This window comes from Podarcis tiliguerta (assembly GCF_965153285.1).
Source record: "Podarcis tiliguerta genome assembly, chromosome: 4".
In the NCBI taxonomy this organism is placed as follows: domain Eukaryota; kingdom Metazoa; phylum Chordata; class Lepidosauria; order Squamata; family Lacertidae; genus Podarcis; species Podarcis tiliguerta.
Genome location: NC_139537.1, coordinates 91,698,539 through 91,714,291, shown reverse-complemented (window position 1 = coordinate 91,714,291; position 15,753 = coordinate 91,698,539). Strand labels below are relative to the sequence as shown.

The 15,753-nt window shown below is 44.2% G+C and overlaps 1 protein-coding gene across 3 annotated transcripts in view; it reads right to left on the bottom strand.

Annotated features, from left to right (window-relative positions):
- CLDN10 (claudin 10) overlaps positions 1–15,753 on the bottom strand; it is an 82,774-nt gene that overhangs the window by 10,621 nt on the left and 56,400 nt on the right. The window contains exon 1 of one of the 3 annotated variants that reach the window (XM_083435901.1): positions 15,199–15,522. The exons of the other annotated variants lie outside the window; for them this stretch is intronic. Coding sequence (XP_083292027.1) covers positions 15,199–15,418 — 220 coding nt within the window. The 5' untranslated portion in view covers positions 15,419–15,522. Of the gene's footprint in view, positions 1–15,198; positions 15,523–15,753 lie in introns of those variants that run through there. 3 annotated transcript variants of the gene reach the window in all.

Sequence of the window (15,753 nt, the reverse complement as noted above, 5' to 3'; positions counted from 1 at the left end):
ACCGCTCTGAACCACTACACCACACTGGTGTAGTGAAACAACAATGAGATATCAGCTCTGCCCAAGGCATGACGGAGAACAGGAACAACCGGGAAAAGATAAGACACAACATTTTACAAGGACCGGAAGAAACACCACGAACAGAATAACTGCCACAAACAGGAAGAATAAGGATATAGTTTGACTGCCTCACCTGTAGTTTTATAAATCATTTAATTTGTCAGTACGAATGGAAGTTGTTAATACTGCAGCTGTTGTGTAAGAGATTGTTATCTTGACTGGAGTGTAATTGAAACTAAGATTTTGGAACGCAGAAATAAAATCATCAAACCATCAATTCTAGCATGCGGGGGCCCACCTACGGTAAATTATATAATTTGGTATCTTAATGATTGGTATTAGTAATTGTATTATAATTTGGCATTGTTATAATGTGGCTATTATTGGACTGTAATTGAAAACTAATAAAAATGAGAATGATGAATGATTAAGTGGGAGAGATGGGGGGGGTGCAGATTCACTTGGGGGAAACGCCATTATCCAAGAGGCTGGGTACTATAGCCTCTCTCTGTAAATATTGAATAAAAAGCAGACAGTAAGAGACATTTCCTTGTCTTTGTACGTTCCTGGGTAACCGTCCGGAAGTCGCTGGCAGCAGCCTGACGATGTGCTGCTGCTCACACCTCAAGCCAGAAGTACTAGGTCTGTGGCAACTACTAGTTTCAACAATTCCCACATTTGCTTAGCAGCATGTTGCATGGCTGGATGCCTGCATAAAACCATTTCCCCTCGACTGTTGCCATAAAATTTAAAGCAGTGCAAGAACATAATTTTGCGTGGATACTCTTAAATAGCCAAGAGACTCTTGAGGCACTTTCTTCCTTTTTTCCTCTGTTTGCTAGCTCTGCCTGCCTTCAGCAGACGTCATAATTGCCAACATCCGCAGAAATGACGCGGAGAAACCTTGTTATAACAAAGGGATCGTCCACTGTTATGGTGTCCAATTAGCAATTTTCCTTGTATTTTTCAACAAGGAACTTTAACCCTGCACATCATGATGGTAGGGAGAATTGGGGTGGAAGGAATTGCTTCTATAGTACAAGGTCCAGGGGAAACTTTTGCTAAATTTAAAAGCTCCTGTGACATTGCCTATGACAAGGGCTTTCAAAATATGCCTTCTTGGTGTGGCATGGGTGGGTAGTCATAAAGACTTTTATTAGAAGGAAAAGGAAGACTTTCTTAACTGGTCATAAGATAATCTCTGTAGAGGAGAGAGAGATGATTTGGTTTTGGAGCAGGAAGCACATGAATCGAGAATGAATTATGATTTCCTTTAAATGTTGGGATTTTGGGCCAGACACCCAAAACGTTTGCTAGGGAACCTTTCCCCAAAGTTTCTAGAACAGGAAAAGCTTCACCTGTTTAATATTTGTACCCTGGATTCAGCCAAAGGCACAGGAGCAGGCTCAATTTAACACAAAAAAATGTAGAGAGAATTAAAGGAGACGGACCACAGCTTCCCAATTATATTACCCTTGTGGAAAATGGACATTTGAGCAAATCCTCCGTCGCGCTTTAAACATAACGCTATGTGTAATCATTAAGGGTTTCAGACCGACAGCCCAATCCGAGCTTGAAATTGCCTTTAAGCAGACCTCTGACCTTCCATCAACCATAAATACATAGGCATGATTTCAAATTCCAATGCAGGCACGCAGCGCAGCTTGGCAGCAGCATACCCTGTGACAAATCTCCCTCCCTATTTTTGCTGCCTATATGAAACTGCAAAAAAAGAAAGAAGGGCATTAAACCTGGAGGACCACCAAGTGTTCCTCCTGAGCTGAATTCAGATTCAGCTTGGTGAAAGCTTCACATGGGTGTGCAGACTTGGTTTAATGTTACTAAAAGTGGGTTTTTATTCCAAAGCTCTTCCCTTTGTGCCCTTGCCCAATTCTCTTCTTCTGTAGATACTTTGTGGGTTACATTCTTCAGCTACACCTGTAGATTCAAACTAGCCAAGGAAGCCATTATTTCCCGACAGGTCCAATTTATTGGCACCGTTAGTAGCTAATTAACACATTAAGGGTGATGAAGCATGAAGGTATTTACCCAGAGGTCCTCTCCCATCTAATTTATGGCTAAATCTCCTAGGCAAAGCAGTAAACATTCACCCCAGCCCAAATAATTAGCGTCTGCTAAAAACAACATGGCTGCCATTTGCTGGTCAAAGGCCAGCGCATGTTTTGTTAGGGAGACGGGTAGCAGGGGGTAGAGAAAGCAAATGTGTGATCAGCTCATTGAACCAACACAAATTCACAGAGTGGCAGGATAATAATGAGGGACATGGTCATCCAGTCCCAACTCCCCAAGGCAGGATCAGGCAAATGCAATTGTTCCTAAAGGGATTAGTTTCCGGGCATGTCAAAAGGAAAGTGGAAAGTAGGAAGCATATAAGAACGTCGTGGCAGAGGTACGCTCCAAGGCAGTTTCAATATATTTACAGTAGGTAATTAAATGAGAAAGTGAAACGAATGTGGATATGCAGAAGATCTTAAAACATAAATAAATTTAAGGAACCGCAGAAAGAGAGGGAAGGATGTCAAATTGATTGCAAAACTAATGAAATGTATAAACTTGAAAATTATAAATAAAAACTAAAAAAACATAAGATTTAGATAAATCACAGAAACTTCCTTAAGATGCCTGCTGAAATAGAAATGTCTTTGTAAAGCATCTGAAGTTCAATTGGGGCAGGGGGGCTGTCCCATCCCAGACAGTGAGGTGGAGTCCACAGAGCTGGGCATAGGAGCAATAATAAAAAAAATAATTTATTATTTGTACCCTGCCCATCTGGCTGGGTTTCCCCAGCCACTCTGGGCGGCTTCCAACAAAGATTAAAAATACATTAAAATGTCACACATTAAAAACTTCCCTGAACAGCACTGCCTTCAGATGTCTTCTAAATGCCAGGTAGTTGTTTATCTTTTTGACATCTGATGGGAGGGCATTCCACAGGGCAGGTGCCACTACCGAGAAGGCCCTCTGCCTGGTTCCGTGTAACTTCACTTTTCGCAGTGAGGGAACTGCCAGAAGACCCTCGGAGCTGGACCTCAGTATCCGGGCAGAACGATGGGGGTGGAGACGCTCCTTCAGGTATCCTGGGCCACCGCAATGGGGAACTCACTGAAGATCCCAGTGATTAGGCAGGGCTATAAAGGATCAGGCAGGACTCAAAGCATCCTGGACCCAAGCAGTTAAGGGACTGGCAAATTAAGAGATGATTCCCGAACTTAGCTTGGAAACATATCGACAGCTGGTGAGATACCATCCAGCGGGTATACTGAGAGCTTTTAAGCATCTGTGTTATGTGCTGGGGGGGGGGGGGTCTCTGTTAGGATATTTCCATTCCACCTTAAAAGGGAGGAGGCTTTGAGTCACAGAGTCTGCGTATTTCCTGTTTTCACAGGATGTTTCTGTTGTGTCTTTGCTTTTGTCTCTCTCTCTCTCTCTCTGTCGGAGACATTGAAGCAGGCAGTCATGTTTTTCTTTGTTCTGACCAACGCTGAATAAACTTGTAAATAATGCTCTCCTGACTGCATCTTTCGCTGTGCATTATCTGCTGATAGAGCGTGCACGGCTCTGGAATGTGGCAAGCTATTTCTGGAGCTCGTGTCGCTAATTGCTGATACTGCGTGTCTACGGGAGATCAATGGATGTCCGGAGACGACGTGGAGTCATGATGGACTTTGTCTCCCTGGCAGTATCCCAACAGTCTCACCCCACCAAATGTCTAGCCACTGCAATGGTTTATGCTTCCTTGCTCAAGAGCCCTGCAGGGAGTGGAAAAGTCGTGAGCACCTATATATTGCTTTCATTGAGGAAGGAAGCATAAGCCACACACATAACATTATCAATTGGTTCTTCGTTGGCATCTGTCTATCTCGGGAGAGAACGGAAGACTGTGCCTTCAGAGGTGAAGTCAAACTATTGGAGAGTTATCAACGGGCTCCTAGCATTTGAAGAAAAGTGACACAACAGTCACTTCATGTGGGCATGATGCTAAGCCATAGTTTGTCTGCTTCCCAATCTCCCCTAAACCCCCTGGCTTGGCTGAGGGCAATAGACTGGAAGTTTCTGGTTCCTTTTAAAACTAATTGTAGTTTGTCATTTTGTCTGAAGCAGGAACTACAGTTAGCTTTAGCAATGGTTTATCCAAACAAGCCCGGATCATAAACCATGGTTTTTAAGTTCACTCATTCAAACAAACCACAGTTGAAGCTAGCCACAGCTTGTCCCTTGTTCAGATATAACGACAAAGCAGAATAAACTGATCAGCTCCTTGTCACAGCAGTGGGGAGACTAGATAGAAAGCATACCAGAACTCTTGCACCGTCAATACTTGTGTAAAAGAGGGAATTTCAGCAAATGTAGCAGGTGAGAGGAGAGAAAACAGGTCCTAGGGAAATTTGTGTAACTCTAAACCACTGGGACGCGGGTGGCGCTGTGGGTAAAAGCCTCAGCGCCTAGGGCTTGCTGATCGAAAGGTCAGTGGTTCGAATCCCCGCGGCGGGGTGCGCTCCCGTTGTTCAGTCCCAGCGCCTGCCAACCTAGCAGTTCAAAAGCACCTCCGGGTGCAAGTAGATAAATAGGGACCGCTTACTAGCGGGAAGGTAAACGGCGTTTCCGTGTGCGGCTCTGGCTTGCCAGAGCAGTGATGTCACGCTGGCCACGTGACCCGGAAGTGTCTCCAGACAGCGCTGGCCCCCGGCCTCTTGAGTGAGATGGGCGCACAACCCTAGAGTCTGTCAAGACTGGCCCGTACGGGCAGGGGTACCTTTACCTTTACCTTAAACCATAGTTAAGTGTTACATCAGAACCAACCACTGCACAATACTTAATATTAGGGTTGCCATATTTCAAAGAGTAAAATTCCTGACACCCACAGGAACGTTGATGAGCTTTTTGGGGCGATTTTAAGCTTTTGCCATACATCTGGGTTGACATTTTGTCAATTTGGCAAAATTACCACCCGATGCCATTTTTTACAGCCGGAAACCAAGACATGTCAAGAGTTTTCCTGACGTATGGCAAGCCTACTTAATATCCTCACTCTGTCACTTTTCCTAAAATTCTGAAGCAATCTTGATTCCAAATGCTTAATACAGAATCGGGAAATAAACAGGCTATTTCCATGCTTTCCCACCACAAATGGACAAAAAGCGGTGTGCAATAATGGCAGCTAAAAAAAAAGCACCACAATATAAAATAAGCAGCAAGAAAGAGCCGAAAGCCGGAGTATCGTCAGAAAACCACCCACAGTTGTACAACACAGCAACATACATATTTGCAAAAGGAAAAAATGCAGAAGAAGCTAGGACTAGGAGCCAAGAATCAACTTTGACGAGCCACTTGAAAATTTGTGAAATAGTTATTTTAAAAACGCTATTCACTCATTTGCTATTTGAGTACCACGTGGTTGCAATTGCTTATCACATGCAGTACATAGTCACTCTCTGAAAATAAAGAGTTGCAGAACTTTTTAAAGATGTTTTCTTCCTATGCCCCTAAGTGAAAGGATAACAAATGGACATATGCTTTCTAGAAAGATTTCTAAAGCAGAACTGAGTTCATGGCTGCCGGCTGCCAACCTTGAGACCTTTTTTGTTTAAGAGCCAAAGGGCAAAAAAGCATTCCTTAACAGCAACCCAAAATAATATCCAATTCTGAGCCATGACAGCCACCAGAACCAAAATACCACTGCAGTTCAAAAGGGCAAACAGATTAGGAAGGGAGCTGGGTAGCTTTTGTTGTCACCTTGCTCTTTCTATAAAGCAGGTCAACATGGTCTGAGGACCCCAGTATATCCACATTCAATACTGATTTTTAATTGCATATTTGTTGCGATGCCATCAAACACAATATACAGGAAGGAAAAGAAGTAATAAAAGCACAATTGAAAATCCTACAGTTTCTAGCACATCACATCACAATTGCTACAACGGGGGGGGGGGGGGGGAATTACTAAGCCATCTCCAAAGACCATCAGGAATTTCAAAATGGTCCATGGGAAAAGAAATTTAAGGAACAGCTGCTCTGAGGATGATCATTGATCGTCACATTGGATAAAACAACTCTTGTCTTTCCAGCATACAAGCATCAATACCGTTACTGACAAAGCCGTTGCATATCAACAAAATACTCAGAGGCACGTGTTTTTACAAAACACAGGAGCGAAACGGTGATTTCATTGCATCAGCCCACAACAGTTAAGGAGAGAAACCTATTTTCATTTTTTTTTAAAGTGCATTATTCAAACCAACTCGGTAGGTTAAAGACCAATATGGATTCACTACTCTCTTAATTAACAGGGAATTAATGAACACATCTGAGATGGAGGCAGCTGCAAGACTAGCTTCTCAGCCCCATACCTGGTGCCCTTTTTGATGTCAGGTGTGAAGAAGGAGGAAATATGGCTGCCAAGCATCAACCAAAGGCCTTGAAGGGCTCTTTTTCAAGGTAGGCTTGCTGTCAGTTTCGATCAGCTGATAGGCAGAAACAGGAAGCCTGCAATGATCAATGGCACTGTAGTTTCTCTTAGGGAACTTCATAGCACAGTTAATTCCAATGGGCTTCCTGCAACTACCAGATAGCTGACCTCTGTGCTTCACTCTCTCGCAGTTACCATTATGGGGTTTCCTCCCTGTTTTTATTGATCAGGACAGCCTGTTGACTTTTCACAGCTGTCGAAAAGATCAGCAAACACAGGTTTTTTAAACGACACAGCTGACGCATGCATTGCATTCATCAATCTTTGCAATAACAGATGTGACCAATATCTGCACTGCTAAAGACTTTTTATTATTCTGCACCTAGATATCATTCTTGAAAATAAATGGAAATGTACAAAACAACAACACACCGCTGATCGGCATTTACAAGAAGCCCACTGGGATCATCCATGCTACGATGTTCCTGGTGGGGAACTTTGTAATGCGGTCAATGCCTGCCCAAAACCCAGCTGTTCATTACTGGGAAATGATATATAATGAAATAAAAAGGATGTTTAAAAATGTTTGTAAAAAAAACAACAACCAGAAGCTTTTCTTTTGGGAATTATAGGGACAGAACTACCTAAAGTGTATAGAAACTTATTCATGTATCCGACAAGTGCTTTTTTCTTAAAAAAAATAATGTTTAGGGGTACTCTCATTTTCCTTCTAATATTGAAATACTGCCCCTCAATGAGGCCAAACTTAGATTCAAAAAATGTTTAGAGGTATGTGTATCCCTGCGTCCCCCCAGGAAAAAAGCACTGTATGCGACTACAGCGGCAAGAATGTTACTTGCTCCAAAATGGAAAGAAGCAGAAGTCCCAGCAAAGGAAGAATGGATACAAAAACTTATGGAATATGCAGAAACGGCGAAACTTACCGGAAGAATAAGAAATCAAGATAACAAACTTTTTTTTATAAAAGAATGGAAATGGTTTATTGAATATTTACAGATAAATTGTAAACAGATAAGAACACTGGCAGGGTTATTATAATAGCCTGCAGTTTCATAAGAGTATATATTTAAAGAAGATGAACAAATGAGCAAATTAAATTAATTTGGATATGCGGAATATATTAAAAATAATTTTTTTAATCCCCCACAGAAAGTGGGGGAAGGAAGTCAAGTTTAGAAATGTCAAAATGATTGTAAGATTAGTGAAATGTGTAAAATTAGTGAAATGTATAAACTTGAAAAGTTTTAATAAAATTTTAGAAAAAGAAAATAGAAAGGAAGAAAATAGAAAAACTCAGCTCTTCGGCGCTTGGAGGAACCACCTGCAAACCACACTTATGGCAGGCCTTGCTGTTTGTATATATCTTTGGACCACCAGCTTGAGTTGAAGATGGCAATGCAAAGGACCTTTGTCTCTAGGCATGCTTGAGCCATACAAACAAAGGATTGGGGGGCGGGGGTTGTCATCTAGAGCAAAATACAGATTAGAAGGCTCAGTTTGGTCAGTATCGATTACAGTACACACTTCCAGAGTTAATGCTAAATAGAGAGCCAGTGTGGTGTAGTGGTTAAGAGCGGTAGACTTGTAATATGGGGAACCGGGTTTGTGTCTCCGCTCCTCCACATGCAGCTGCTGGGTGACCTTGGGCTAGTCACACTTCTCTGAAGTCTCTCAGCCCCACTCACCACACAGACTGTTTGTTGTGGGTGGGGGTGAGGGAAAGGAGATTGTTAGCCGCTTTGAGACTCCTTCAGGTAGTGATAAAGTGGGATATCAAATCCAAACTCTTCTTCTTCTCCTCTTCTAAATACATTACGTCTGTTAATGAGCCACCATAGCTGCTAGAGGGCTGTGAAAATTTGTGTCTTGGGCTTTTTAGACTCGTCTACCCATGTACTGGGGACGTGGGTGGTGCTGTGGGTTAAACCACAGAGCCTAGGACTTGCCGATCAGAAGGTCGGTGGTTCGAATCCCCGTGATGGGGTGAGCTCCCATTGCTCGGTCCCTGCTCCTGCCAACCTAGCAGTTCGAAAGCACGTCAAAGTGCAAGTAGATAAATAGGTACCGCTCCGGCAGGAAGGTAAACGGTGTTTCCATGTGCTGCTCTGGTTCGCCAGAAGCAGCTTAGTCATGCTGGCCACATGACCTGGAAGCTGTATGCCGGCTCCCTCAGCCAATAAAGCGAGATGAGCGCCGCAACCCCAGAGTCAGCCATGACTGGACCTAATGGTCAGGGGTCCCTTTACCTTTACCCATGTACTATCTGAAACCCAAGGGGCACACTGGTTGCCAAATGTGAAATGTATTGGCATTATTTTCAGCTCTCCTGCCCCACTACTGGGGGCAATGAGAGACTTGCCTTGCTTCCAAACTCCATTCAACTCGGTCCTGTGACCTAGCAATCCAGTGGAAGTTACACTGGCAAAAGGGGGGCGTAAGTCAAACTCTCTTTTATTGTTTTATTTTCTTTGTTAGGTTTGGGCTGGCTCAGCCGGCAGCAGCCCTGTCCCTGGAGTTTGGAATGGAAATAGGTAAGCTACACCGGCATAATCTACCCTGGCGCAACTTACACCAGCTTCTTACAACTTGAATTGTTTTGCACAGGAGCAGAAGTTTTGGGGGGGGGGAATCGCAACCCTCTCCTCTGCTACACCTGCGCTCATGAACATTTATTCACCAAAACTCAAATGATAAACCCCACGTTTCCATGCAAGACTGGAGGGGGGAAAAACAACAACCTGCACCTGTCAAAATTCTTCTTTGCAAAACTCTTCAAAGAAGAGGATCTCTCATTCTCTTCACATCTGATCAGCCTAAACCCTAAGATGAAAGAAACTGAGCTTCTTTCAGGCGCTCCTTCCTCACCCTTAGGGCTCAAGTTTAAGGAAAGCTTCTGTTTCACAGGTATGGCTTTCCTCTGAGTGCATCCATTTACCCGGAGGACAAGGTGAAGACATCAATATTTTGCCTTTCAAGCTGAGAAAAGGAGTTGACGGAAGGGACCTCTGGGTCAATCGGTATAAAACCTGCAATGTAGCACGACTCCTTAGCCTAAATGCCTGTCCCGTGCAATAACAGAAGCTTTAAAATATGCCGACACCAGGAAGATTGAGGTCTTTGTTTGCCTCAGAAGCAATATAACTTTATGTGTTGTGACTAGAACAGCCACTATATGGAAAAAGAAGGATAACAATGATGCACAAGGTGTTTCTGACTATGAGAGCGATACAAGTGACACTGGAATAAGATTATTATATGGATGACCACATTGTTTGCAAGCAGCAGGTGCCAGGTTAAATCTCTGACATCTGTAATTTGGAGGGAGGAGGAGAGAGAGTTAAGGACCAGAGCTCATTAGTAGAACACCAGATTTGTCTGCTGAAAAATCACAATTTCTCATAGAAACAGGTTTCAACAAGAAGTATTGAATAATGAAGTTAAAAATTTATCTATGATGTATAAATTATTATTAGAATGGCATTTGAAGGATGAAGAGGTTAAATCAGTTATGATTCAATGGGCCAAAGACTATAACATTCAATTTGATGATTGGATAAAATTGTGGAAGGAAGGGATGAGATTTACGGCATGTACCACAATTAAAGAAAATGCTATGAAAATGCTATATCAATGGTATATAACACCAGTTAAATTAAGTAAGATGCATAAGGTGAGTAATAAATGTTGGAAATGTAAGGAGAAAGAAGGGACATTTTATCACATGTGGTGGGAATGTAAAAAAATGAAGTGCTTCTGGGAAATGATATATAATGAGATAAAGAAAATACTGAAATACACATTTGTTAGAAATCCAGAAGCATTTCTATTCGGAATATTAGGTGGTGAAATAAAAAGGAACAATCAGAAAGTATTTCTGTATGCAGTAACTGCAGCCAGAATTCTTTTGGCCCAGAAATGAAAACAAGAAGAAATGCCTACGATTGAAGAATGGAGATCGAAATTAATGGATTACGTGGAACTGGACAGATTGACAGGGAGGATTTGCAACCGACGAGACCAAAGATTCACTGAGGACTGGAGTAAATTTACAGAATATATTAAAAACATTTGTGATAATGATATAACGTTTGTAAGTTTTCAAGAAGCTCTGTAAGAAGGTTTGGTAGAAATATTGTTTAAACAACATGGTAAGATAAGATATATATAGTGCAATATAAATTAAGAAATGTGAAGATTTGTGATAATTACGGAAAATTATCAGACATGTTTGATGGAAGTCTAAAAGAAAAAAAGATGTGTGATGAGTTTTTGATGTTTAATGATGTTATAAATTTGTTTTTATTGGAAAATTAATAAAAATCATATAAAAAAAGAAAAGAAAAAGAAAAATCACAATTTCAGTCCCCGGCATGCCCAATCAAAGAATCTTAGGTTGCAGGGCTGGAAGATGCTCCCAGCCAGAATGTGCAATACTGGGCTGTCATCCAGTGCTTTATAGATCCTGCCTTATCCTTGCATGTTCTTCATATGCAGGGCCAAGTCATCACAGTGGTGTACCCTACTAATACTAGCCCTGATTACAGAAACCAGCTAGGAATCTAGGAAGATTTCATGCTTACGTCAGCATAGGAACTGTAGGGAAAATATGGCTTCATTCGCAGATATTCTGGGCCAACCAACAGGAATTCAACCAGAACTGAGCCTAAAGAGTTTGGTATTTCAACTTTAGGATAGAAGTGTAAGTGTGCATGTGCCATAATTTCATAGGCTTTTATTTAAAAAAAAATAGATTAAAACATTAGACATCTCTGGAGTCTTTTGCTAAAGGTAAGGTGGGAAAAAACCAAGGGGGACAATCAGATTGAGACTGAATCCTGACAAGACAGAAGTACTGTTTTTGGGAGACAGGGGGCAGGTGGGTGTGGAGGAGTCCCTGGTCTTGCATGGGGTACCTGTGCTCTTGAAAGACCAGGTGCGCAGCCTGGGAGTCATTTTGGACTCACAGCTGTCCATGGAGGCGCAGGTCAATTCTTTGTCCAGGGCAGCTGTTGACCAGCTCCATCTGGTATGCTGGCTGAGACCCTACCTGCCCACAGACTGTCTCACCAGAGTGGTGCATGCTCTAGTTATCTCCCACTTGGACTACTGCAATGCACACTATGTGGGGCTACCTTTGAAGGTGACCCAGAAACTGGAACTAATTCAGAATGTGGCAGCTAGACTGGTGACTGGGAGTGGCCGCCGAGACCATATAACCATATAGTAGGACCATATAGTAGGTCCTGAAAGACCTACATTGGCTCCCAATACATTTCTGAACACAATTCAAAATGTTGGAGCTGACCTTTAAAGCCCTTAACAGCCTCAGCCCAGTATTGGTCCAGCGCCAAGGGCCTTCTGGTGGTTCCCTCCCTGCGAGAAGTGAGGTTACAAGAAACCAGGCAGAGGGCCTTCTCAGTAGTGGCGCCCACCCTGTAGAATGCCCTCACATCAGATGTCAAGGAAATAAACAACTACCTGACTTTCAGAAGACATCTGAAGGCAGCCCTGTTTAGGGAAGTTTTTAATGTTTGATGTTTTATCGTGTTTTTAATATTCTGTTGGGAGCTGCTCAGAGTGGTTGGGGAGACCTATTATTATTATTATTATTATTATTATTATTATTACCAAATCAAGCACTTTCAAGTCCCATTGATTTCAACTGCAGAGTTGAAGCCCTTGCTTCAATTTCTCTCACGGATGTCAAATGAGCAACAGAGCTGGCTTTGGGTGGACTGTGCCTTAAAACCAATAGCATCCATTTTTTTTCCTTGTCTCTTTCAGCCAACCACTGCCACCCCTGACCCCCCTCAAGATAAACAAAACAGGTACCTGAATATAAAATAATAATAATAATAATTTTAATATCTAGGGATTTCTAGGAGAGCTTTCTGATTCCAACAACACTTGTGCTTCACTATTTAGGTAACCTTTCACTATTTCCCCGTGAAGCCACTACAAAAGCTTAGCAACCATTCAATATAATAATAGCCATCCTAGCGCTGAGACAATTAACATACCAGCCAGTTTGCTACTCTTGAAGCATTTATAATGGAAAGAGGAAAAACAACACAGCCAAAAAAAACCCCCTTACATCAGGACACAGAGGCATGTTTTTCTTTTGGTATTGCAACAAAGTGTTTAAACAGCTAAATTTTTTACCTTTCAACTAATACCAGCACTGTGTGTGTGTGTGTGTGTGTGTGTGTGTGTGTGTTTGGGAGAGGGCACTGTTAAGTATTCTATACGATTTATGTTGTATTTGTGATGCTCCATCAGGTTATTTTTATCTTTTGTTTGAAAGCCACTTTGGGATTTATTTTAATAAAAAGCGGCATAGAAATAGAATCAATCAATTAATCAATCAATCAGTGGCGTAGCGTGGGGGTGCAGGGGGGGGCCCGGCCGCACCGGGCACAACATCTGGGGGTTAGGGTTAGGGGGCGCAAATCCATGGGTTAGGGGGCGCAAATCCACGAGTTAGGGGGCGCAAATTACTTGCCTTGCCCCGGGTGCTGACAACCCACGCTACGCCACTGCAATCAATCTCTCAGATAGGACACCCTCCATGGACTCCATGGATTATAGACCCACCCTACCCAGAGTTTTTTTTTGGGGGGGGGGGGTTCCCTCAGACAGGGCATTAGATAGGGCCCTTTTCACTTCTAAGGAGTGGAACTTTACCTTCCCCCCCTTGCAGTGATGACAACTTCTTAAGCTCCTCCTACTCACAGGCTAAGCAGTTGGGGAAGGACCAACTGATGCCTCCCCTTGGCCAACCTTCTCCATGATGCCACTGCTACCTCTCATCCCTCACCTGTCCAGCGGCTATTTCACCAGCCCACTTGCTGTTCCTCCTGCTCCTTGGTGAGGGCAGGCAAGCAAGCGGTTTGGGTGGCAAGGAGCAGCGGCAAAACCAAGGAGAACTGGCTGGCAGGCCCCAGACAAGTATGTGGTGCTATCAGGGATGAGCTACATGGCTTGTCAGATTACACTTCATCCCGTCCACTGCACGACTAGCAAAGCAGCTTAAAAACAGTTTAGAAAGAGGAGCAGGAATATGGAAGTTCCGGATCGCACTATTCTTCCCCGCTATCAACTCCAGGCACACCTTTAGAGCAGCAGCAGTTTTAGGGTGCCAAGGGTGCTGAGCCAAGCAAGTGCAACACTGAGAAGACCCAGAACTGAGAAGATCTATTTTGGGGTGCCAAATTTTGGTCTCACGTATGGGGCCACATTTCGAAAGATTACCAAAGTCCATCCCTAACGGAGTGTCCAGATAGGTCTGAGAAATGAGGGTTCAAATCTACCTAGCCCTTGTTCCCGAAGAGTAAGTGCTTGCAGGACACCATTGAAAGCACTTATAGGGGCAAGTGGTGTCTTCCCAAAGTGGTCCAACATAGAGAACAGATGGAAATGGGGAGATGAGCTGCCCAAATGCATGCTGGGCATATCTTTGGCACCTGGAGGCAGGTGATGAACAGGGAGCTATTACATCCCCTGGTATAAATAAGTCACTCTTCGACAAATCGGGGTGGGTTTTTTTTGGGGGGGGGGAAGTTGCAGAGGAAGAGAAAGGCACCTGCGAAGGAGGTCTGTTTCAGCTGTTGATATCGAACCCCTTGCTGATTCCTCCCAGCCTACCTGCATATTCAGTAAAGAGGAAGAGGTAAGCACAAAGCTACCTGGCAAGGATCATATCCGGGACTGTCTTAGAGGTACCGGCACATATTAGCTTCTGAGGAACTAGTTTATACACTTTACTGCATAAGCTGAGAAAGCAATATTTCAAAAAAGCACTACATTCCAGATGTTGCTGGGGAAAGTGGGGGTTTCTATTTGTTCTTCCCCTTCAACCAGGGGATTCTTGAAATCTGTTATGGGTGAGTTCCCAAGGTGTCTGCCTTCAGAGTCAAGGGAAGACTTAAAGGGAAGAAGCTTGAATATTGTCAAAAGCTCTCCAAGACCAAAAAGCAGTGAAAACATTTGGCTGCCGCAAACAGTTTGGTCTCCTATACAGCATTCAGCAAACCTTTCAGCATTTAAAATAAAACACACAGCAATTATCCTGGGTAGCAAGTAAAGTTCAAAAACAAAGTATTAGCAAAAAAAGAGATGGGGGAAATGATTCGCAACTGTTGAGATGTTTCCATCTGTACTTGGGGGAAAATATGTTCACACCTGTACATCAAACCCCCTTTTCTTATTATCATCAGCTGAAATACAGACTTTATATAATTTTAAGATGGAGACAAAAACACACAAAAATAAGAAATAGTGGGAGGGAAATGGTATAGTTTCAGAATTCATTTAAAAAAAAATATATGTGAAAATATTTATATTCCCATTCCCACGGATCTTAGAAAATGGATCAGAAGGCAAGCTGGTCTCCAGCCTCCTCGTACATTTCTTTGCAGCTGGACCTTTCCCGAGGCGTGTTTACTCGGAAGTAAGTCTCGCTGGATCCAACGGGGCTTACTCCCATGTAAGGGGCGCAGAGACGGTCCAGGGGCGCGCAAAGAGCCTCCACGGTGGCCATCGGGGAGCGCAAGGATCTGTCCCTACCAAAAAAAACTCCCCTCTCCTTCTCCTCCTTCTCCCTCTCGCCCTCCCCACCATCCCGGATCTCCGAGGAGACCCATCTGCTTCCAAGGAAGGCGGCGGATAGAGAAGAAGAGGGACTTGCGCACCGTCCAGCGCCAGCATGGAAGGGAAATCCTTGCAGTTGGAGACGCCGGTGGAGTCGGTCACGCACGTCTTCCACAGGTTGGCCCAGAAGGTGGCCGTGGTGATGACAGTGCCGTCGATGGTGGACACTTTCCAGTAGTCCGTGGGCAGCGTGGACGACACCAGCACCCAGCCCGAGATGACCAGCAGGAAAGCGAGGATCTCGGCCGACGAGTTGGCCATGGCGGGGAACGAGGAGAAGATGGAGCGCTGCGCTCTCGGAGCGGGAGGCGAGAGCGCACGGCCCTTACTCGCAGCCTCGACGGAGCGCACGGAGCGACTGAGCGCCCCGGCCGAGCTCCCCACCCGGGCGGCAGCATCCTCCCGGCGGCGAGGGAGGAGCCGGCCCCTCCACGCCCCACCCCGGGCGGCGAGCCCTCGCGGCCGGCCTGGCCAGGGCGACGGGGCCCCGGGAGGAAGGCTGAGGCGGGAGGGGGGCGACGCCTCGCCTCGGCGCCGCCGCCCGAGGACCTTCCTCCTGCTGCCCTCGCTGGGAAGAGGTCTGTAATTCCAGGTAG